The sequence below is a fragment of the Salvelinus alpinus genome, chromosome 31 (genome assembly GCF_045679555.1).
Source record: "Salvelinus alpinus chromosome 31, SLU_Salpinus.1, whole genome shotgun sequence".
Lineage (NCBI taxonomy): Eukaryota > Metazoa > Chordata > Actinopteri > Salmoniformes > Salmonidae > Salvelinus > Salvelinus alpinus.
In genome coordinates this window covers 37,056,996-37,084,164 of record NC_092116.1, presented here as the reverse complement: position 1 = coordinate 37,084,164, position 27,169 = coordinate 37,056,996, and the positions used below count along the sequence as shown (strand labels likewise).

General features: G+C 36.8%; 1 protein-coding gene across 2 annotated transcripts in view; it reads right to left on the bottom strand.

Annotated features, from left to right (window-relative positions):
- LOC139561061 (tetratricopeptide repeat protein 39B) overlaps positions 1-26,617 on the bottom strand; it is a 99,873-nt gene extending 73,256 nt beyond the window's left edge. The window contains exon 1 of one of the 2 annotated variants that reach the window (XM_071377877.1): positions 25,759-26,617. In XM_071377877.1, coding sequence (XP_071233978.1) covers positions 25,759-25,803 — 45 coding nt within the window. In that variant the 5' untranslated portion in view covers positions 25,804-26,617. The remainder of the gene's footprint in view (positions 1-25,758) is intronic. The other variant, XM_071377878.1, reaches the window with a different exon arrangement.
- Positions 26,618-27,169: the final 552 nt, after the last annotated feature.

The window sequence follows — 27,169 nt, the reverse complement described above, 5'->3', positions numbered from 1 at the left end:
CTTAACAAATACAATGTAGCGAGTTCAGAACTTAACTTACACAATGTAGCGAGTTCAGAACTTAACTTACACAATGTAGCGAGTTCAGAACTTAACTTACACAATGTAGCGAGTTCAGAACTTAACTTACACAATGTAGCGAGTTCAGAACTTAACTTACACAATGTAGCGAGTTCAGAACTTAACTTACACAATGTAGCGAGTTCAGAACTTAACAAATACAATGTAGCGAGTTCAGAACTTAACAAATACAATGTAGCGAGTTCAGAACTTAACTTACACAATGTAGCGAGTTCAGAACTTAACTTACACAATGTAGCGAGTTCAGAACTTAACTTACACAATGTAGCGAGTTCAGAACTTAACTTACACAATGTAGCGAGTTCAGAACTTAACTTACACAATGTAGCGAGTTCAGAACTTAACTTACACAATGTAGCGAGTTCAGAACTTAACTTACACAATGTAGCGAGTTCAGAACTTAACTTACACAATGTAGCGAGTTCAGAACTTAACTTACACAATGTAGCGAGTTCAGAACTTAACTTACACAATGTAGCGAGTTCAGAACTTAACTTACACAATGTAGCGAGTTCAGAACTTAACTTACACAATGTAGCGAGTTCAGAACTTAACTTACACAATGTAGCGAGTTCAGAACTTAACTTACACAATGTAGCGAGTTCAGAACTTAACTTACACAATGTAGCGAGTTCAGAACTTAACTTACACAATGTAGCGAGTTCAGAACTTAACTTACACAATGTAGCGAGTTCAGAACTTAACTTACACAATGTAGCGAGTTCAGAACTTAACAAATACAATGTAGCGAGTTCAGAACTTAACTTACACAATGTAGCGAGTTCAGAACTTAACTTACACAATGTAGCGAGTTCAGAACTTAACAAATACAATGTAGCGAGTTCAGAACTTAACAAATACAATGTAGCGAGTTCAGAACTTAACTTACACAATGTAGCGAGTTCAGAACTTAACTTACACAATGTAGCGAGTTCAGAACTTAACTTACACAATGTAGCGAGTTCAGAACTTAACAAATACAATGTAGCGAGTTCAGAACTTAACAAATACAATGTAGCGAGTTCAGAACTTAACTTACACAATGTAGCGAGTTCAGAACTTAACAAATACAATGTAGCGAGTTCAGAACTTAACTTACACAATGTAGCGAGTTCAGAACTTAACAAATACAATGTAGCGAGTTCAGAACTTAACAAATACAATGTAGCGAGTTCAGAACTTAACAAATACAATGTAGCGAGTTCAGAACTTAACAAATACAATGTAGCGAGTTCAGAACTTAACTTACACAATGTAGCGAGTTCAGAACTTAACTTACACAATGTAGCGAGTTCAGAACTTAACTTACACAATGTAGCGAGTTCAGAACTTAACTTACACAATGTAGCGAGTTCAGAACTTAACTTACACAATGTAGCGAGTTCAGAACTTAACTTACACAATGTAGCGAGTTCAGAACTTAACAAATACAATGTAGCGAGTTCAGAACTTAACAAATACAATGTAGCGAGTTCAGAACTTAACTTACACAATGTAGCGAGTTCAGAACTTAACAAATACAATGTAGCGAGTTCAGAACTTAACAAATACAATGTAGCGAGTTCAGAACTTAACAAATACAATGTAGCGAGTTCAGAACTTAACAAATACAATGTAGCGAGTTCAGAACTTAACAAATACAATGTAGCGAGTTCAGAACTTAACTTACACAATGTAGCGAGTTCAGAACTTAACTTACACAATGTAGCGAGTTCAGAACTTAACTTACACAATGTAGCGAGTTCAGAACTTAACTTACACAATGTAGCGAGTTCAGAACTTAACTTACACAATGTAGCGAGTTCAGAACTTAACTTACACAATGTAGCGAGTTCAGAACTTAACTTACACAATGTAGCGAGTTCAGAACTTAACTTACACAATGTAGCGAGTTCAGAACTTAACTTACACAATGTAGCGAGTTCAGAACTTAACAAATACAATGTAGCGAGTTCAGAACTTAACAAATACAATGTAGCGAGTTCAGAACTTAACAAATACAATGTAGCGAGTTCAGAACTTAACAAATACAATGTAGCGAGTTCAGAACTTAACTTACACAATGTAGCGAGTTCAGAACTTAACTTACACAATGTAGCGAGTTCAGAACTTAACTTACACAATGTAGCGAGTTCAGAACTTAACTTACACAATGTAGCGAGTTCAGAACTTAACTTACACAATGTAGCGAGTTCAGAACTTAACTTACACAATGTAGCGAGTTCAGAACTTAACTTACACAATGTAGCGAGTTCAGAACTTAACTTACACAATGTAGCGAGTTCAGAACTTAACTTACACAATGTAGCGAGTTCAGAACTTAACTTACACAATGTAGCGAGTTCAGAACTTAACTTACACAATGTAGCGAGTTCAGAACTTAACTTACACAATGTAGCGAGTTCAGAACTTAACTTACACAATGTAGCGAGTTCAGAACTTAACTTACACAATGTAGCGAGTTCAGAACTTAACTTACACAATGTAGCGAGTTCAGAACTTAACTTACACAATGTAGCGAGTTCAGAACTTAACTTACACAATGTAGCGAGTTCAGAACTTAACTTACACAATGTAGCGAGTTCAGAACTTAACAAATACAATGTAGCGAGTTCAGAACTTAACTTACACAATGTAGCGAGTTCAGAACTTAACTTACACAATGTAGCGAGTTCAGAACTTAACTTACACAATGTAGCGAGTTCAGAACTTAACAAATACAATGTAGCGAGTTCAGAACTTAACTTACACAATGTAGCGAGTTCAGAACTTAACTTACACAATGTAGCGAGTTCAGAACTTAACTTACACAATGTAGCGAGTTCAGAACTTAACTTACACAATGTAGCGAGTTCAGAACTTAACAAATACAATGTAGCGAGTTCAGAACTTAACTTACACAATGTAGCGAGTTCAGAACTTAACTTACACAATGTAGCGAGTTCAGAACTTAACAAATACAATGTAGCGAGTTCAGAACTTAACAAATACAATGTAGCGAGTTCAGAACTTAACAAATACAATGTAGCGAGTTCAGAACTTAACTTACACAATGTAGCGAGTTCAGAACTTAACTTACACAATGTAGCGAGTTCAGAACTTAACTTACACAATGTAGCGAGTTCAGAACTTAACTTACACAATGTAGCGAGTTCAGAACTTAACAAATACAATGTAGCGAGTTCAGAACTTAACTTACACAATGTAGCGAGTTCAGAACTTAACTTACACAATGTAGCGAGTTCAGAACTTAACTTACACAATGTAGCGAGTTCAGAACTTAACAAATACAATGTAGCGAGTTCAGAACTTAACTTACACAATGTAGCGAGTTCAGAACTTAACTTACACAATGTAGCGAGTTCAGAACTTAACTTACACAATGTAGCGAGTTCAGAACTTAACAAATACAATGTAGCGAGTTCAGAACTTAACTTACACAATGTAGCGAGTTCAGAACTTAACTTACACAATGTAGCGAGTTCAGAACTTAACTTACACAATGTAGCGAGTTCAGAACTTAACTTACACAATGTAGCGAGTTCAGAACTTAACAAATACAATGTAGCGAGTTCAGAACTTAACTTACACAATGTAGCGAGTTCAGAACTTAACTTACACAATGTAGCGAGTTCAGAACTTAACTTACACAATGTAGCGAGTTCAGAACTTAACAAATACAATGTAGCGAGTTCAGAACTTAACTTACACAATGTAGCGAGTTCAGAACTTAACTTACACAATGTAGCGAGTTCAGAACTTAACTTACACAATGTAGCGAGTTCAGAACTTAACTTACACAATGTAGCGAGTTCAGAACTTAACAAATACAATGTAGCGAGTTCAGAACTTAACTTACACAATGTAGCGAGTTCAGAACTTAACTTACAATGTAGCGAGTTCAGAACTTAACTTACACAATGTAGCGAGTTCAGAACTTAACAAATACAATGTAGCGAGTTCAGAACTTAACAAATACAATGTAGCGAGTTCAGAACTTAACTTACACAATGTAGCGAGTTCAGAACTTAACTTACACAATGTAGCGAGTTCAGAACTTAACTTACACAATGTAGCGAGTTCAGAACTTAACTTACACAATGTAGCGAGTTCAGAACTTAACTTACAATGTAGCGAGTTCAGAACTTAACTTACACAATGTAGCGAGTTCAGAACTTAACAAATACAATGTAGCGAGTTCAGAACTTAACAAATACAATGTAGCGAGTTCAGAACTTAACTTACACAATGTAGCGAGTTCAGAACTTAACTTACACAATGTAGCGAGTTCAGAACTTAACAAATACAATGTAGCGAGTTCAGAACTTAACTTACACAATGTAGCGAGTTCAGAACTTAACTTACAATGTAGCGAGTTCAGAACTTAACTTACACAATGTAGCGAGTTCAGAACTTAACAAATACAATGTAGCGAGTTCAGAACTTAACTTACACAATGTAGCGAGTTCAGAACTTAACTTACACAATGTAGCGAGTTCAGAACTTAACTTACAATGTAGCGAGTTCAGAACTTAACTTACACAATGTAGCGAGTTCAGAACTTAACAAATACAATGTAGCGAGTTCAGAACTTAACTTACACAATGTAGCGAGTTCAGAACTTAACAAATACAATGTAGCGAGTTCAGAACTTAACAAATACAATGTAGCGAGTTCAGAACTTAACTTACACAATGTAGCGAGTTCAGAACTTAACTTACACAATGTAGCGAGTTCAGAACTTAACTTACACAATGTAGCGAGTTCAGAACTTAACTTACACAATGTAGCGAGTTCAGAACTTAACTTACACAATGTAGCGAGTTCAGAACTTAACTTACACAATGTAGCGAGTTCAGAACTTAACTTACACAATGTAGCGAGTTCAGAACTTAACTTACACAATGTAGCGAGTTCAGAACTTAACTTACACAATGTAGCGAGTTCAGAACTTAACTTACACAATGTAGCGAGTTCAGAACTTAACAAATACAATGTAGCGAGTTCAGAACTTAACTTACACAATGTAGCGAGTTCAGAACTTAACTTACACAATGTAGCGAGTTCAGAACTTAACTTACACAATGTAGCGAGTTCAGAACTTAACTTACACAATGTAGCGAGTTCAGAACTTAACTTACACAATGTAGCGAGTTCAGAACTTAACTTACACAATGTAGCGAGTTCAGAACTTAACTTACACAATGTAGCGAGTTCAGAACTTAACTTACACAATGTAGCGAGTTCAGAACTTAACTTACACAATGTAGCGAGTTCAGAACTTAACTTACACAATGTAGCGAGTTCAGAACTTAACTTACACAATGTAGCGAGTTCAGAACTTAACTTACACAATGTAGCGAGTTCAGAACTTAACTTACACAATGTAGCGAGTTCAGAACTTAACTTACACAATGTAGCGAGTTCAGAACTTAACAAATACAATGTAGCGAGTTCAGAACTTAACAAATACAATGTAGCGAGTTCAGAACTTAACTTACACAATGTAGCGAGTTCAGAACTTAACAAATACAATGTAGCGAGTTCAGAACTTAACTTACACAATGTAGCGAGTTCAGAACTTAACTTACACAATGTAGCGAGTTCAGAACTTAACTTACACAATGTAGCGAGTTCAGAACTTAACAAATACAATGTAGCGAGTTCAGAACTTAACTTACACAATGTAGCGAGTTCAGAACTTAACTTACACAATGTAGCGAGTTCAGAACTTAACTTACACAATGTAGCGAGTTCAGAACTTAACAAATACAATGTAGCGAGTTCAGAACTTAACTTACACAATGTAGCGAGTTCAGAACTTAACTTACACAATGTAGCGAGTTCAGAACTTAACTTACACAATGTAGCGAGTTCAGAACTTAACTTACACAATGTAGCGAGTTCAGAACTTAACTTACACAATGTAGCGAGTTCAGAACTTAACTTACACAATGTAGCGAGTTCAGAACTTAACAAATACAATGTAGCGAGTTCAGAACTTAACTTACACAATGTAGCGAGTTCAGAACTTAACTTACACAATGTAGCGAGTTCAGAACTTAACTTACACAATGTAGCGAGTTCAGAACTTAACTTACACAATGTAGCGAGTTCAGAACTTAACTTACACAATGTAGCGAGTTCAGAACTTAACTTACACAATGTAGCGAGTTCAGAACTTAACTTACACAATGTAGCGAGTTCAGAACTTAACTTACACAATGTAGCGAGTTCAGAACTTAACAAATACAATGTAGCGAGTTCAGAACTTAACAAATACAATGTAGCGAGTTCAGAACTTAACAAATACAATGTAGCGAGTTCAGAACTTAACTTACACAATGTAGCGAGTTCAGAACTTAACAAATACAATGTAGCGAGTTCAGAACTTAACAAATACAATGTAGCGAGTTCAGAACTTAACAAATACAATGTAGCGAGTTCAGAACTTAACAAATACAATGTAGCGAGTTCAGAACTTAACAAATACAATGTAGCGAGTTCAGAACTTAACTTACACAATGTAGCGAGTTCAGAACTTAACTTACACAATGTAGCGAGTTCAGAACTTAACTTACACAATGTAGCGAGTTCAGAACTTAACTTACACAATGTAGCGAGTTCAGAACTTAACTTACACAATGTAGCGAGTTCAGAACTTAACTTACACAATGTAGCGAGTTCAGAACTTAACTTACACAATGTAGCGAGTTCAGAACTTAACTTACACAATGTAGCGAGTTCAGAACTTAACTTACACAATGTAGCGAGTTCAGAACTTAACAAATACAATGTAGCGAGTTCAGAACTTAACAAATACAATGTAGCGAGTTCAGAACTTAACAAATACAATGTAGCGAGTTCAGAACTTAACAAATACAATGTAGCGAGTTCAGAACTTAACTTACACAATGTAGCGAGTTCAGAACTTAACTTACACAATGTAGCGAGTTCAGAACTTAACTTACACAATGTAGCGAGTTCAGAACTTAACTTACACAATGTAGCGAGTTCAGAACTTAACTTACACAATGTAGCGAGTTCAGAACTTAACTTACACAATGTAGCGAGTTCAGAACTTAACTTACACAATGTAGCGAGTTCAGAACTTAACTTACACAATGTAGCGAGTTCAGAACTTAACTTACACAATGTAGCGAGTTCAGAACTTAACTTACACAATGTAGCGAGTTCAGAACTTAACTTACACAATGTAGCGAGTTCAGAACTTAACTTACACAATGTAGCGAGTTCAGAACTTAACTTACACAATGTAGCGAGTTCAGAACTTAACTTACACAATGTAGCGAGTTCAGAACTTAACTTACACAATGTAGCGAGTTCAGAACTTAACTTACACAATGTAGCGAGTTCAGAACTTAACTTACACAATGTAGCGAGTTCAGAACTTAACTTACACAATGTAGCGAGTTCAGAACTTAACTTACACAATGTAGCGAGTTCAGAACTTAACTTACACAATGTAGCGAGTTCAGAACTTAACAAATACAATGTAGCGAGTTCAGAACTTAACTTACACAATGTAGCGAGTTCAGAACTTAACTTACACAATGTAGCGAGTTCAGAACTTAACTTACACAATGTAGCGAGTTCAGAACTTAACAAATACAATGTAGCGAGTTCAGAACTTAACTTACACAATGTAGCGAGTTCAGAACTTAACTTACACAATGTAGCGAGTTCAGAACTTAACTTACACAATGTAGCGAGTTCAGAACTTAACTTACACAATGTAGCGAGTTCAGAACTTAACAAATACAATGTAGCGAGTTCAGAACTTAACTTACACAATGTAGCGAGTTCAGAACTTAACTTACACAATGTAGCGAGTTCAGAACTTAACAAATACAATGTAGCGAGTTCAGAACTTAACAAATACAATGTAGCGAGTTCAGAACTTAACAAATACAATGTAGCGAGTTCAGAACTTAACTTACACAATGTAGCGAGTTCAGAACTTAACTTACACAATGTAGCGAGTTCAGAACTTAACTTACACAATGTAGCGAGTTCAGAACTTAACTTACACAATGTAGCGAGTTCAGAACTTAACAAATACAATGTAGCGAGTTCAGAACTTAACTTACACAATGTAGCGAGTTCAGAACTTAACTTACACAATGTAGCGAGTTCAGAACTTAACTTACACAATGTAGCGAGTTCAGAACTTAACAAATACAATGTAGCGAGTTCAGAACTTAACTTACACAATGTAGCGAGTTCAGAACTTAACTTACACAATGTAGCGAGTTCAGAACTTAACTTACACAATGTAGCGAGTTCAGAACTTAACTTACACAATGTAGCGAGTTCAGAACTTAACAAATACAATGTAGCGAGTTCAGAACTTAACTTACACAATGTAGCGAGTTCAGAACTTAACTTACAATGTAGCGAGTTCAGAACTTAACTTACACAATGTAGCGAGTTCAGAACTTAACAAATACAATGTAGCGAGTTCAGAACTTAACAAATACAATGTAGCGAGTTCAGAACTTAACTTACACAATGTAGCGAGTTCAGAACTTAACTTACACAATGTAGCGAGTTCAGAACTTAACTTACACAATGTAGCGAGTTCAGAACTTAACTTACACAATGTAGCGAGTTCAGAACTTAACTTACAATGTAGCGAGTTCAGAACTTAACTTACACAATGTAGCGAGTTCAGAACTTAACAAATACAATGTAGCGAGTTCAGAACTTAACAAATACAATGTAGCGAGTTCAGAACTTAACTTACACAATGTAGCGAGTTCAGAACTTAACTTACACAATGTAGCGAGTTCAGAACTTAACAAATACAATGTAGCGAGTTCAGAACTTAACTTACACAATGTAGCGAGTTCAGAACTTAACTTACAATGTAGCGAGTTCAGAACTTAACTTACACAATGTAGCGAGTTCAGAACTTAACAAATACAATGTAGCGAGTTCAGAACTTAACTTACACAATGTAGCGAGTTCAGAACTTAACTTACACAATGTAGCGAGTTCAGAACTTAACTTACAATGTAGCGAGTTCAGAACTTAACTTACACAATGTAGCGAGTTCAGAACTTAACAAATACAATGTAGCGAGTTCAGAACTTAACTTACACAATGTAGCGAGTTCAGAACTTAACAAATACAATGTAGCGAGTTCAGAACTTAACAAATACAATGTAGCGAGTTCAGAACTTAACTTACACAATGTAGCGAGTTCAGAACTTAACTTACACAATGTAGCGAGTTCAGAACTTAACTTACACAATGTAGCGAGTTCAGAACTTAACTTACACAATGTAGCGAGTTCAGAACTTAACTTACACAATGTAGCGAGTTCAGAACTTAACTTACACAATGTAGCGAGTTCAGAACTTAACTTACACAATGTAGCGAGTTCAGAACTTAACTTACACAATGTAGCGAGTTCAGAACTTAACTTACACAATGTAGCGAGTTCAGAACTTAACTTACACAATGTAGCGAGTTCAGAACTTAACTTACACAATGTAGCGAGTTCAGAACTTAACAAATACAATGTAGCGAGTTCAGAACTTAACTTACACAATGTAGCGAGTTCAGAACTTAACTTACACAATGTAGCGAGTTCAGAACTTAACTTACACAATGTAGCGAGTTCAGAACTTAACTTACACAATGTAGCGAGTTCAGAACTTAACTTACACAATGTAGCGAGTTCAGAACTTAACTTACACAATGTAGCGAGTTCAGAACTTAACTTACACAATGTAGCGAGTTCAGAACTTAACTTACACAATGTAGCGAGTTCAGAACTTAACTTACACAATGTAGCGAGTTCAGAACTTAACTTACACAATGTAGCGAGTTCAGAACTTAACTTACACAATGTAGCGAGTTCAGAACTTAACTTACACAATGTAGCGAGTTCAGAACTTAACTTACACAATGTAGCGAGTTCAGAACTTAACTTACACAATGTAGCGAGTTCAGAACTTAACTTACACAATGTAGCGAGTTCAGAACTTAACAAATACAATGTAGCGAGTTCAGAACTTAACTTACACAATGTAGCGAGTTCAGAACTTAACTTACACAATGTAGCGAGTTCAGAACTTAACAAATACAATGTAGCGAGTTCAGAACTTAACAAATACAATGTAGCGAGTTCAGAACTTAACTTACACAATGTAGCGAGTTCAGAACTTAACTTACACAATGTAGCGAGTTCAGAACTTAACTTACACAATGTAGCGAGTTCAGAACTTAACAAATACAATGTAGCGAGTTCAGAACTTAACAAATACAATGTAGCGAGTTCAGAACTTAACTTACACAATGTAGCGAGTTCAGAACTTAACTTACACAATGTAGCGAGTTCAGAACTTAACTTACACAATGTAGCGAGTTCAGAACTTAACTTACACAATGTAGCGAGTTCAGAACTTAACTTACACAATGTAGCGAGTTCAGAACTTAACTTACACAATGTAGCGAGTTCAGAACTTAACTTACACAATGTAGCGAGTTCAGAACTTAACTTACACAATGTAGCGAGTTCAGAACTTAACAAATACAATGTAGCGAGTTCAGAACTTAACAAATACAATGTAGCGAGTTCAGAACTTAACTTACACAATGTAGCGAGTTCAGAACTTAACTTACACAATGTAGCGAGTTCAGAACTTAACTTACACAATGTAGCGAGTTCAGAACTTAACAAATACAATGTAGCGAGTTCAGAACTTAACTTACACAATGTAGCGAGTTCAGAACTTAACTTACACAATGTAGCGAGTTCAGAACTTAACTTACACAATGTAGCGAGTTCAGAACTTAACAAATACAATGTAGCGAGTTCAGAACTTAACTTACACAATGTAGCGAGTTCAGAACTTAACTTACACAATGTAGCGAGTTCAGAACTTAACTTACACAATGTAGCGAGTTCAGAACTTAACTTACACAATGTAGCGAGTTCAGAACTTAACTTACACAATGTAGCGAGTTCAGAACTTAACTTACACAATGTAGCGAGTTCAGAACTTAACAAATACAATGTAGCGAGTTCAGAACTTAACTTACACAATGTAGCGAGTTCAGAACTTAACTTACACAATGTAGCGAGTTCAGAACTTAACTTACACAATGTAGCGAGTTCAGAACTTAACTTACACAATGTAGCGAGTTCAGAACTTAACTTACACAATGTAGCGAGTTCAGAACTTAACTTACACAATGTAGCGAGTTCAGAACTTAACTTACACAATGTAGCGAGTTCAGAACTTAACTTACACAATGTAGCGAGTTCAGAACTTAACAAATACAATGTAGCGAGTTCAGAACTTAACAAATACAATGTAGCGAGTTCAGAACTTAACTTACACAATGTAGCGAGTTCAGAACTTAACTTACACAATGTAGCGAGTTCAGAACTTAACTTACACAATGTAGCGAGTTCAGAACTTAACAAATACAATGTAGCGAGTTCAGAACTTAACTTACACAATGTAGCGAGTTCAGAACTTAACTTACACAATGTAGCGAGTTCAGAACTTAACTTACACAATGTAGCGAGTTCAGAACTTAACAAATACAATGTAGCGAGTTCAGAACTTAACTTACACAATGTAGCGAGTTCAGAACTTAACTTACACAATGTAGCGAGTTCAGAACTTAACAAATACAATGTAGCGAGTTCAGAACTTAACTTACACAATGTAGCGAGTTCAGAACTTAACTTACACAATGTAGCGAGTTCAGAACTTAACTTACACAATGTAGCGAGTTCAGAACTTAACTTACACAATGTAGCGAGTTCAGAACTTAACAAATACAATGTAGCGAGTTCAGAACTTAACTTACACAATGTAGCGAGTTCAGAACTTAACTTACACAATGTAGCGAGTTCAGAACTTAACTTACACAATGTAGCGAGTTCAGAACTTAACTTACACAATGTAGCGAGTTCAGAACTTAACTTACACAATGTAGCGAGTTCAGAACTTAACTTACACAATGTAGCGAGTTCAGAACTTAACTTACACAATGTAGCGAGTTCAGAACTTAACTTACACAATGTAGCGAGTTCAGAACTTAACTTACACAATGTAGCGAGTTCAGAACTTAACTTACACAATGTAGCGAGTTCAGAACTTAACTTACACAATGTAGCGAGTTCAGAACTTAACTTACACAATGTAGCGAGTTCAGAACTTAACTTACACAATGTAGCGAGTTCAGAACTTAACTTACACAATGTAGCGAGTTCAGAACTTAACTTACACAATGTAGCGAGTTCAGAACTTAACTTACACAATGTAGCGAGTTCAGAACTTAACTTACACAATGTAGCGAGTTCAGAACTTAACAAATACAATGTAGCGAGTTCAGAACTTAACAAATACAATGTAGCGAGTTCAGAACTTAACTTACACAATGTAGCGAGTTCAGAACTTAACTTACACAATGTAGCGAGTTCAGAACTTAACTTACACAATGTAGCGAGTTCAGAACTTAACTTACACAATGTAGCGAGTTCAGAACTTAACTTACACAATGTAGCGAGTTCAGAACTTAACTTACACAATGTAGCGAGTTCAGAACTTAACTTACACAATGTAGCGAGTTCAGAACTTAACAAATACAATGTAGCGAGTTCAGAACTTAACAAATACAATGTAGCGAGTTCAGAACTTAACTTACACAATGTAGCGAGTTCAGAACTTAACTTACACAATGTAGCGAGTTCAGAACTTAACTTACACAATGTAGCGAGTTCAGAACTTAACTTACACAATGTAGCGAGTTCAGAACTTAACTTACACAATGTAGCGAGTTCAGAACTTAACAAATACAATGTAGCGAGTTCAGAACTTAACTTACACAATGTAGCGAGTTCAGAACTTAACTTACACAATGTAGCGAGTTCAGAACTTAACTTACACAATGTAGCGAGTTCAGAACTTAACAAATACAATGTAGCGAGTTCAGAACTTAACTTACACAATGTAGCGAGTTCAGAACTTAACTTACACAATGTAGCGAGTTCAGAACTTAACTTACACAATGTAGCGAGTTCAGAACTTAACAAATACAATGTAGCGAGTTCAGAACTTAACTTACACAATGTAGCGAGTTCAGAACTTAACTTACACAATGTAGCGAGTTCAGAACTTAACTTACACAATGTAGCGAGTTCAGAACTTAACAAATACAATGTAGCGAGTTCAGAACTTAACAAATACAATGTAGCGAGTTCAGAACTTAACAAATACAATGTAGCGAGTTCAGAACTTAACTTACACAATGTAGCGAGTTCAGAACTTAACTTACACAATGTAGCGAGTTCAGAACTTAACTTACACAATGTAGCGAGTTCAGAACTTAACTTACACAATGTAGCGAGTTCAGAACTTAACTTACACAATGTAGCGAGTTCAGAACTTAACTTACACAATGTAGCGAGTTCAGAACTTAACTTACACAATGTAGCGAGTTCAGAACTTAACTTACACAATGTAGCGAGTTCAGAACTTAACTTACACAATGTAGCGAGTTCAGAACTTAACTTACACAATGTAGCGAGTTCAGAACTTAACTTACACAATGTAGCGAGTTCAGAACTTAACTTACACAATGTAGCGAGTTCAGAACTTAACTTACACAATGTAGCGAGTTCAGAACTTAACTTACACAATGTAGCGAGTTCAGAACTTAACTTACACAATGTAGCGAGTTCAGAACTTAACTTACACAATGTAGCGAGTTCAGAACTTAACTTACACAATGTAGCGAGTTCAGAACTTAACTTACACAATGTAGCGAGTTCAGAACTTAACTTACACAATGTAGCGAGTTCAGAACTTAACTTACACAATGTAGCGAGTTCAGAACTTAACTTACACAATGTAGCGAGTTCAGAACTTAACTTACACAATGTAGCGAGTTCAGAACTTAACAAATACAATGTAGCGAGTTCAGAACTTAACAAATACAATGTAGCGAGTTCAGAACTTAACTTACACAATGTAGCGAGTTCAGAACTTAACTTACACAATGTAGCGAGTTCAGAACTTAACTTACACAATGTAGCGAGTTCAGAACTTAACTTACACAATGTAGCGAGTTCAGAACTTAACTTACACAATGTAGCGAGTTCAGAACTTAACTTACACAATGTAGCGAGTTCAGAACTTAACTTACACAATGTAGCGAGTTCAGAACTTAACTTACACAATGTAGCGAGTTCAGAACTTAACTTACACAATGTAGCGAGTTCAGAACTTAACTTACACAATGTAGCGAGTTCAGAACTTAACTTACACAATGTAGCGAGTTCAGAACTTAACAAATACAATGTAGCGAGTTCAGAACTTAACAAATACAATGTAGCGAGTTCAGAACTTAACTTACACAATGTAGCGAGTTCAGAACTTAACTTACACAATGTAGCGAGTTCAGAACTTAACTTACACAATGTAGCGAGTTCAGAACTTAACTTACACAATGTAGCGAGTTCAGAACTTAACTTACACAATGTAGCGAGTTCAGAACTTAACTTACACAATGTAGCGAGTTCAGAACTTAACTTACACAATGTAGCGAGTTCAGAACTTAACTTACACAATGTAGCGAGTTCAGAACTTAACTTACACAATGTAGCGAGTTCAGAACTTAACTTACACAATGTAGCGAGTTCAGAACTTAACTTACACAATGTAGCGAGTTCAGAACTTAACTTACACAATGTAGCGAGTTCAGAACTTAACTTACACAATGTAGCGAGTTCAGAACTTAACTTACACAATGTAGCGAGTTCAGAACTTAACTTACACAATGTAGCGAGTTCAGAACTTAACAAATACAATGTAGCGAGTTCAGAACTTAACAAATACAATGTAGCGAGTTCAGAACTTACACAATGTAGCGAGTCAGAACTTAACTTACACAATGTAGCGAGTTCAGAACTTAACTTACACAATGTAGCGAGTTCAGAACTTAACTTACACAATGTAGCGAGTTCAGAACTTAACAAATACAATGTAGCGAGTTCAGAACTTAACTTACACAATGTAGCGAGTTCAGAACTTAACTTACACAATGTAGCGAGTTCAGAACTTAACTTACACAATGTAGCGAGTTCAGAACTTAACTTACACAATGTAGCGAGTTCAGAACTTAACTTACACAATGTAGCGAGTTCAGAACTTAACTTACACAATGTAGCGAGTTCAGAACTTAACTTACACAATGTAGCGAGTTCAGAACTTAACTTACACAATGTAGCGAGTTCAGAACTTAACTTACACAATGTAGCGAGTTCAGAACTTAACTTACACAATGTAGCGAGTTCAGAACTTAACTTACACAATGTAGCGAGTTCAGAACTTAACTTACACAATGTAGCGAGTTCAGAACTTAACTTACACAATGTAGCGAGTTCAGAACTTAACTTACACAATGTAGCGAGTTCAGAACTTAACTTACACAATGTAGCGAGTTCAGAACTTAACTTACACAATGTAGCGAGTTCAGAACTTAACTTACACAATGTAGCGAGTTCAGAACTTAACTTACACAATGTAGCGAGTTCAGAACTTAACTTACACAATGTAGCGAGTTCAGAACTTAACTTACACAATGTAGCGAGTTCAGAACTTAACTTACACAATGTAGCGAGTTCAGAACTTAACTTACACAATGTAGCGAGTTCAGAACTTAACTTACACAATGTAGCGAGTTCAGAACTTAACTTACACAATGTAGCGAGTTCAGAACTTAACTTACACAATGTAGCGAGTTCAGAACTTAACTTACACAATGTAGCGAGTTCAGAACTTAACTTACACAATGTAGCGAGTTCAGAACTTAACTTACACAATGTAGCGAGTTCAGAACTTAACTTACACAATGTAGCGAGTTCAGAACTTAACTTACACAATGTAGCGAGTTCAGAACTTAACTTACACAATGTAGCGAGTTCAGAACTTAACTTACACAATGTAGCGAGTTCAGAACTTAACTTACACAATGTAGCGAGTTCAGAACTTAACTTACACAATGTAGCGAGTTCAGAACTTAACAAATACAATGTAGCGAGTTCAGAACTTAACTTACACAATGTAGCGAGTTCAGAACTTAACTTACACAATGTAGCGAGTTCAGAACTTAACAAATACAATGTAGCGAGTTCAGAACTTAACAAATACAATGTAGCGAGTTCAGAACTTAACTTACACAATGTAGCGAGTTCAGAACTTAACTTACACAATGTAGCGAGTTCAGAACTTAACTTACACAATGTAGCGAGTTCAGAACTTAACTTACACAATGTAGCGAGTTCAGAACTTAACTTACACAATGTAGCGAGTTCAGAACTTAACTTACACAATGTAGCGAGTTCAGAACTTAACTTACACAATGTAGCGAGTTCAGAACTTAACAAATACAATGTAGCGAGTTCAGAACTTAACTTACACAATGTAGCGAGTTCAGAACTTAACTTACACAATGTAGCGAGTTCAGAACTTAACTTAAACTACAATGTAGCGAGTTCAGAACTTAACTTACACAATGTAGCGAGTTCAGAACTTAACTTACACAATGTAGCGAGTTCAGAACTTAACTTACACAATGTAGCGAGTTCAGAACTTAACTTACACAATGTAGCGAGTTCAGAACTTAACTTACACAATGTAGCGAGTTCAGAACTTAACAAATACAATGTAGCGAGTTCAGAACTTAACAAATACAATGTAGCGAGTTCAGAACTTAACTTACACAATGTAGCGAGTTCAGAACTTAACTTACACAATGTAGCGAGTTCAGAACTTAACTTACACAATGTAGCGAGTTCAGAACTTAACTTACACAATGTAGCGAGTTCAGAACTTAACAAATACAATGTAGCGAGTTCAGAACTTAACAAATACAATGTAGCGAGTTCAGAACTTAACAAATACAATGTAGCGAGTTCAGAACTTAACAAATACAATGTAGCGAGTTCAGAACTTAACTTACACAATGTAGCGAGTTCAGAACTTAACTTACACAATGTAGCGAGTTCAGAACTTAACTTACACAATGTAGCGAGTTCAGAACTTAACTTACACAATGTAGCGAGTTCAGAACTTAACTTACACAATGTAGCGAGTTCAGAACTTAACTTACACAATGTAGCGAGTTCAGAACTTAACTTACACAATGTAGCGAGTTCAGAACTTAACAAATACAATGTAGCGAGTTCAGAACTTAACAAATACAATGTAGCGAGTTCAGAACTTAACAAATACAATGTAGCGAGTTCAGAACTTAACTTACACAATGTAGCGAGTTCAGAACTTAACTTACACAATGTAGCGAGTTCAGAACTTAACTTACACAATGTAGCGAGTTCAGAACTTAACTTACACAATGTAGCGAGTTCAGAACTTAACAAATACAATGTAGCGAGTTCAGAACTTAACAAATACAATGTAGCGAGTTCAGAACTTAACAAATACAATGTAGCGAGTTCAGAACTTAACAAATACAATGTAGCGAGTTCAGAACTTAACAAATACAATGTAGCGAGTCAGAACTTAACAATACAATGTAGCGAGTTCAGAACTTAACAAATACAATGTAGCGAGTTCAGAACTTAACAAATACAATGTAGCGAGTTCAGAACTTAACAAATACAATGTAGCGAGTTCAGAACTTAACAAATACAATGTAGCGAGTTCAGAACTTAACTTACACAATGTAGCGAGTTCAGAACTTAACTTACACAATGTAGCGAGTTCAGAACTTAACTTACACAATGTAGCGAGTTCAGAACTTAACTTACACAATGTAGCGAGTTCAGAACTTAACTTACACAATGTAGCGAGTTCAGAACTTAACTTACACAATGTAGCGAGTTCAGAACTTAACTTACACAATGTAGCGAGTTCAGAACTTAACTTACACAATGTAGCGAGTTCAGAACTTAACAAATACAATGTAGCGAGTTCAGAACTTAACAAATACAATGTAGCGAGTTCAGAACTTAACAAATACAATGTAGCGAGTTCAGAACTTAACAAATACAATGTAGCGAGTTCAGAACTTAACAAATACAATGTAGCGAGTTCAGAACTTAACAAATACAATGTAGCGAGTTCAGAACTTAACTTACACAATGTAGCGAGTTCAGAACTTAACTTACACAATGTAGCGAGTTCAGAACTTAACTTACACAATGTAGCGAGTTCAGAACTTAACTTACACAATGTAGCGAGTTCAGAACTTAACTTACACAATGTAGCGAGTTCAGAACTTAACTTACACAATGTAGCGAGTTCAGAACTTAACTTACACAATGTAGCGAGTTCAGAACTTAACTTACACAATGTAGCGAGTTCAGAACTTAACTTACACAATGTAGCGAGTTCAGAACTTAACTTACACAATGTAGCGAGTTCAGAACTTAACTTACACAATGTAGCGAGTTCAGAACTTAACTTACACAATGTAGCGAGTTCAGAACTTAACTTACACAATGTAGCGAGTTCAGAACTTAACTTACACAATGTAGCGAGTTCAGAACTTAACTTACACAATGTAGCGAGTTCAGAACTTAACTTACACAATGTAGCGAGTTCAGAACTTAACTTACACAATGTAGCGAGTTCAGAACTTAACTTACACAATGTAGCGAGTTCAGAACTTAACAAATACAATGTAGCGAGTTCAGAACTTAACAAATACAATGTAGCGAGTTCAGAACTTAACAAATACAATGTAGCGAGTTCAGAACTTAACAAATACAATGTAGCGAGTTCAGAACTTAACAAATACAATGTAGCGAGTTCAGAACTTAACAAATACAATGTAGCGAGTTCAGAACTTAACAAATACAATGTAGCGAGTTCAGAACTTAACTTACACAATGTAGCGAGTTCAGAACTTAACTTACACAATGTAGCGAGTTCAGAACTTAACAAATACAATGTAGCGAGTTCAGAACTTAACAAATACAATGTAGCGAGTTCAGAACTTAACTTACACAATGTAGCGAGTTCAGAACTTAACTTACACAATGTAGCGAGTTCAGAACTTAACTTACACAATGTAGCGAGTTCAGAACTTAACTTACACAATGTAGCGAGTTCAGAACTTAACTTACACAATGTAGCGAGTTCAGAACTTAACTTACACAATGTAGCGAGTTCAGAACTTAACTTACACAATGTAGCGAGTTCAGAACTTAACTTACACAATGTAGCGAGTTCAGAACTTAACTTACACAATGTAGCGAGTTCAGAACTTAACTTACACAATGTAGCGAGTTCAGAACTTAACTTACACAATGTAGCGAGTTCAGAACTTAACTTACACAATGTAGCGAGTTCAGAACTTAACAAATACAATGTAGCGAGTTCAGAACTTAACAAATACAATGTAGCGAGTTCAGAACTTAACAAATACAATGTAGCGAGTTCAGAACTTAACAAATACAATGTAGCGAGTTCAGAACTTAACAAATACAATGTAGCGAGTTCAGAACTTAACAAATACAATGTAGCGAGTTCAGAACTTAACAAATACAATGTAGCGAGTTCAGAACTTAACAAATACAATGTAGCGAGTTCAGAACTTAACAAATACAATGTAGCGAGTTCAGAACTTAACTTACACAATGTAGCGAGTTCAGAACTTAACAAATACAATGTAGCGAGTTCAGAACTTAACAAATACAATGTAGCGAGTTCAGAACTTAACAAACACAATGTAGCGAGTTCAGAACTTAACTTACACAATGTAGCGAGTTCAGAACTTAACTTACACAATGTAGCGAGTTCAGAACTTAACTTACACAATGTAGCGAGTTCAGAACTTAACAAATACAATGTAGCGAGTTCAGAACTTAACTTACACAATGTAGCGAGTTCAGAACTTAACTTACACAATGTAGCGAGTTCAGAACTTAACTTACACAATGTAGCGAGTTCAGAACTTAACTTACACAATGTAGCGAGTTCAGAACTTAACTTACACAATGTAGCGAGTTCAGAACTTAACTTACACAATGTAGCGAGTTCAGAACTTAACTTACACAATGTAGCGAGTTCAGAACTTAACTTACACAATGTAGCGAGTTCAGAACTTAACTTACACAATGTAGCGAGTTCAGAACTTAACTTACACAATGTAGCGAGTTCAGAACTTAACTTACACAATGTAGCGAGTTCAGAACTTAACTTACACAATGTAGCGAGTTCAGAACTTAACTTACACAATGTAGCGAGTTCAGAACTTAACTTACACAATGTAGCGAGTTCAGAACTTAACTTACACAATGTAGCGAGTTCAGAACTTAACTTACACAATGTAGCGAGTTCAGAACTTAACTTACACAATGTAGCGAGTTCAGAACTTAACTTACACAATGTAGCGAGTTCAGAACTTAACTTACACAATGTAGCGAGTTCAGAACTTAACTTACACAATGTAGCGAGTTCAGAACTTAACTTACACAATGTAGCGAGTTCAGAACTTAACTTACACAATGTAGCGAGTTCAGAACTTAACTTACACAATGTAGCGAGTTCAGAACTTAACTTACACAATGTAGCGAGTTCAGAACTTAACTTACACAATGTAGCGAGTTCAGAACTTAACTTACACAATGTAGCGAGTTCAGAACTTAACTTACACAATGTAGCGAGTTCAGAACTTAACTTACACAATGTAGCGAGTTCAGAACTTAACTTACACAATGTAGCGAGTTCAGAACTTAACTTACACAATGTAGCGAGTTCAGAACTTAACTTACACAATGTAGCGAGTTCAGAACTTAACTTACACAATGTAGCGAGTTCAGAACTTAACTTACACAATGTAGCGAGTTCAGAACTTAACTTACACAATGTAGCGAGTTCAGAACTTAACTTACACAATGTAGCGAGTTCAGAACTTAACTTACACAATGTAGCGAGTTCAGAACTTAACTTACACAATGTAGCGAGTTCAGAACTTAACTTACACAATGTAGCGAGTTCAGAACTTAACTTACACAATGTAGCGAGTTCAGAACTTAACTTACACAATGTAGCGAGTTCAGAACTTAACTTACACAATGTAGCGAGTTCAGAACTTAACTTACACAATGTAGCGAGTTCAGAACTTAACTTACACAATGTAGCGAGTTCAGAACTTAACTTACACAATGTAGCGAGTTCAGAACTTAACTTACACAATGTAGCGAGTTCAGAACTTAACTTACACAATGTAGCGAGTTCAGAACTTAACTTACACAATGTAGCGAGTTCAGAACTTAACTTACACAATGTAGCGAGTTCAGAACTTAACTTACACAATGTAGCGAGTTCAGAACTTAACTTACACAATGTAGCGAGTTCAGAACTTAACTTACACAATGTAGCGAGTTCAGAACTTAACTTACACAATGTAGCGAGTTCAGAACTTAACTTACACAATGTAGCGAGTTCAGAACTTAACTTACACAATGTAGCGAGTTCAGAACTTAACTTACACAATGTAGCGAGTTCAGAACTTAACTTACACAATGTAGCGAGTTCAGAACTTAACTTACACAATGTAGCGAGTTCAGAACTTAACTTACACAATGTAGCGAGTTCAGAACTTAACTTACACAATGTAGCGAGTTCAGAACTTAACTTACACAATGTAGCGAGTTCAGAACTTAACTTACACAATGTAGCGAGTTCAGAACTTAACTTACACAATGTAGCGAGTTCAGAACTTAACTTACACAATGTAGCGAGTTCAGAACTTAACTTACACAATGTAGCGAGTTCAGAACTTAACTTACACAATGTAGCGAGTTCAGAACTTAACTTACACAATGTAGCGAGTTCAGAACTTAACTTACACAATGTAGCGAGTTCAGAACTTAACTTACACAATGTAGCGAGTTCAGAACTTAACTTACACAATGTAGCGAGTTCAGAACTTAACTTACACAATGTAGCGAGTTCAGAACTTAACTTACACAATGTAGCGAGTTCAGAACTTAACTTACACAATGTAGCGAGTTCAGAACTTAACTTACACAATGTAGCGAGTTCAGAACTTAACTTACACAATGTAGCGAGTTCAGAACTTAACTTACACAATGTAGCGAGTTCAGAACTTAACTTACACAATGTAGCGAGTTCAGAACTTAACTTACACAATGTAGCGAGTTCAGAACTTAACTTACACAATGTAGCGAGTTCAGAACTTAACTTACACAATGTAGCGAGTTCAGAACTTAACTTACACAATGTAGCGAGTTCAGAACTTAACTTACACAATGTAGCGAGTTCAGAACTTAACTTACACAATGTAGCGAGTTCAGAACTTAACAAATACAATGTAGCGAGTTCAGAACTTAACTTACACAATGTAGCGAGTTCAGAACTTAACTTACACAATGTAGCGAGTTCAGAACTTAACTTACACAATGTAGCGAGTTCAGAACTTAACTTACACAATGTAGCGAGTTCAGAACTTAACTTACACAATGTAGCGAGTTCAGAACTTAACTTACACAATGTAGCGAGTTCAGAACTTAACTTACACAATGTAGCGAGTTCAGAACTTAACTTACACAATGTAGCGAGTTCAGAACTTAACTTACACAATGTAGCGAGTTCAGAACTTAACTTACACAATGTAGCGAGTTCAGAACTTAACTTACACAATGTAGCGAGTTCAGAACTTAACTTACACAATGTAGCGAGTTCAGAACTTAACTTACACAATGTAGCGAGTTCAGAACTTAACTTACACAATGTAGCGAGTTCAGAACTTAACTTACACAATGTAGCGAGTTCAGAACTTAACTTACACAATGTAGCGAGTTCAGAACTTAACTTACACAATGTAGCGAGTTCAGAACTTAACTTACACAATGTAGCGAGTTCAGAACTTAACTTACACAATGTAGCGAGTTCAGAACTTAACTTACACAATGTAGCGAGTTCAGAACTTAACTTACACAATGTAGCGAGTTCAGAACTTAACTTACACAATGTAGCGAGTTCAGAACTTAACTTACACAATGTAGCGAGTTCAGAACTTAACTTACACAATGTAGCGAGTTCAGAACTTAACTTACACAATGTAGCGAGTTCAGAACTTAACTTACACAATGTAGCGAGTTCAGAACTTAACTTACACAATGTAGCGAGTTCAGAACTTAACTTACACAATGTAGCGAGTTCAGAACTTAACTTACACAATGTAGCGAGTTCAGAACTTAACTTACACAATGTAGCGAGTTCAGAACTTAACTTACACAATGTAGCGAGTTCAGAACTTAACTTACACAATGTAGCGAGTTCAGAACTTAACTTACACAATGTAGCGAGTTCAGAACTTAACTTACACAATGTAGCGAGTTCAGAACTTAACTTACACAATGTAGCGAGTTCAGAACTTAACTTACACAATGTAGCGAGTTCAGAACTTAACTTACACAATGTAGCGAGTTCAGAACTTAACTTACACAATGTAGCGAGTTCAGAACTTAACTTACACAATGTAGCGAGTTCAGAACTTAACTTACACAATGTAGCGAGTTCAGAACTTAACTTACACAATGTAGCGAGTTCAGAACTTAACTTACACAATGTAGCGAGTTCAGAACTTAACTTACACAATGTAGCGAGTTCAGAACTTAACTTACACAATGTAGCGAGTTCAGAACTTAACTTACACAATGTAGCGAGTTCAGAACTTAACTTACACAATGTAGCGAGTTCAGAACTTAACTTACACAATGTAGCGAGTTCAGAACTTAACTTACACAATGTAGCGAGTTCAGAACTTAACTTACACAATGTAGCGAGTTCAGAACTTAACTTACACAATGTAGCGAGTTCAGAACTTAACTTACACAATGTAGCGAGTTCAGAACTTAACTTACACAATGTAGCGAGTTCAGAACTTAACTTACACAATGTAGCGAGTTCAGAACTTAACTTACACAATGTAGCGAGTTCAGAACTTAACTTACACAATGTAGCGAGTTCAGAACTTAACTTACACAATGTAGCGAGTTCAGAACTTAACTTACACAATGTAGCGAGTTCAGAACTTAACTTACACAATGTAGCGAGTTCAGAACTTAACTTACACAATGTAGCGAGTTCAGAACTTAACTTACACAATGTAGCGAGTTCAGAACTTAACTTACACAATGTAGCGAGTTCAGAACTTAACTTACACAATGTAGCGAGTTCAGAACTTAACTTACACAATGTAGCGAGTTCAGAACTTAACTTACACAATGTAGCGAGTTCAGAACTTAACTTACACAATGTAGCGAGTTCAGAACTTAACTTACACAATGTAGCGAGTTCAGAACTTAACTTACACAATGTAGCGAGTTCAGAACTTAACTTACACAATGTAGCGAGTTCAGAACTTAACTTACACAATGTAGCGAGTTCAGAACTTAACTTACACAATGTAGCGAGTTCAGAACTTAACTTACACAATGTAGCGAGTTCAGAACTTAACTTACACAATGTAGCGAGTTCAGAACTTAACTTACACAATGTAGCGAGTTCAGAACTTAACTTACACAATGTAGCGAGTTCAGAACTTAACTTACACAATGTAGCGAGTTCAGAACTTAACAAACACAATGTAGCGAGTTCAGAACTTAACTTACACAATGTAGCGAGGGTTAGGGAGCCAAGTGACTTCAGAAGTGCCTGGAACTTCCTGAAATAACCCACTGTGATATGTGGCTAGGGGGCATTTAGTCTCACCATCCAGCTGTCTGTCTGTCTGTCTGTCTGTCTGCTGAAAAACGTGAGCCACGTCACAAAGGGTGTACCGGGATATTCAGGCTAACTGCAGTTTTTGCTACTGGGCTGGCTGCAAAACAAACATGCATTTAATACATGCAATTATGTAGGCTACTTATTGGGGCTCCCGAGTGGCGCATTGCATCTCAGTGCTAGAGGCGTCACTAAATACACCCTGGTTCGAATCCTGGCTGCATCACAACCGTCCGTGATTGGGAGTCACATAGGGCGTCGCACAATTAGCCCAGCGTCGTCTGGGTTTGGTCCGGTGTAGGCCGTCATTGTAAATAAGAATTTGTTCTTAACTGACTTGCCTACTTGGCCCAAGACAGACACACAGAATGTCAAGGATAGAGCGATAAGGAGGAGTCTGTCTGTAAGAAACAGTAGGCTATTGTGATAACTTAATCAGGGGTGTAAACTTAATTGTAACTCTTGTACAATAGATCATTTATTTTCTAACTAGCTAATTTACTTCCAGGACATATCCACAGCAACCGTTATGGTCGTATAACCTTATCTTCCGCGAGGTAACTATGTAACACACTGTAGCAACACAGTGTAATAGAATAGCCCGTGTCCAAGTCCAATTATGTCCAATTATGTCCATATAAACGCATTGGGTGTGAGAAATGCGCTTTACAAATGAAATATTATTATTAATAATAATAATAATAGGCTACACAACTAGTCAACAACATAAATAACCTCTGTAGCCTACTTCCGTCTTGAGCAATATGATAATATTGTAACGACTCGGGGTCGTTACAGTATCTAAACCAAGACAAATGCAGGCGAGATACACAGCCATTTCTTAAGATACATCATCATCATCATCCGAGTATCATAAACCCATGTCAGTTTCCCTCCTCTTTCTCACCTCATCATCGGCGTTATTCCCAGGTCCGTTCCCGACGTGGGCCATGGTTAGCTGGGTAGAAGGTTAGCAGCAAAGCCAGTAAACGACTGAAACTCTTAACAAAGTTAGGACTTTAGCAGGAGAAAAGACTAGTTATTCATTAGGTCAGAAAATAATTTCGTTTTGGTCCAACTCTCTCTCTCTCGGCGGCGGTGGTGAGTGTCTCCGTCTCTGTTCAGACAGGAAATCCAGTTGGAGTGTTTTTGACTGGACGGTTCGCTGTTTAGCCAGCTGAATGCTTTCTTTCGGCGGAGCTTTTCCTTCCACCTTCCTTTCGCGGGATACACACTCCCAGGAACGCTCAACACCGGTCCGCCTTCTGCCAAGACAACAGGAAAACCTTTTCCACTGGGCCAGCCCAGTCCGTCCTGACTACACAGCCCTCGAGCCTTTCTCTGGTCAATCACGGAAAGAACGACAGTCTCCAGGTGTCACGTCAGCAGTCAAGAAACAGGATATAAGGCAGCGCGCAACCGGCCGTTGAGATATCGACAACCCCGGTAAACGCCGGCATTCAGCCTATTTCTAGCAATCCGCGCCTTATTCACTCTCTGCTGCATATAGCCCAGTCTAGTTGAGAATTCATTTATATATGTGAATCGGTCCTTCTCATTTGAACGTTTATTCAGCCTAGACAAATAGGCCCAGAGAGGACAGTCGCCTATAGACTATACTAATCTTTGCCGTGGCACGGTTACGGGCTTCTGGGTTGCGGTGTTCTAGTATCGACTCAACTGTAGACTCTGGGAGCGATCATTTTAATAATGTGACTCGAGTCCAAAAGCGACGCACCACGACACGCTCTGTGGCTCTGCGTGCCTTTATTTATTTATTTATTTTACGCAGAGGGGGGGGGGCTGGGTATCAATTCAGATGAATAGTCACGCACAAAATCATATTTTATAAATGCCAGTTAATTATGATCCATAATAAAATACAGGTTCCTAGGATAAGAAGCGGATGCAGTCCTTATTTCCTCGGTGCCTGAATGATAGCCTTGGGTGTTGTTGTTGTACCCTCATAAGTAATGAAAAATGTACCGGATTAATATTGGTCTTTTCACTGTGTGCGCACTGCGCGGAAAATTGTTCTTGCTATGTGGCAAGTACAAATCGCTCCTCCCCTCCCACTAGTTAGTGGTCCTCTTCACATGCACCACCCAGAAACAGCCACTAGAGGGAGGCAAGGCGCTCTCACTACCTCTAAGCATCTGGAGAGAGACATTGAGAGAGGGCGAACTATCTCATCCTGGAATATACAAGGTCTGAGATATAGAGCAGACCTTGAAGCCTGACATTAGGCTTCAAGGGGACTCCTATGGTAGGCAAACCTATAGCTCATCTCTTGGCAGTAGTACTGTAGACTACTTTAT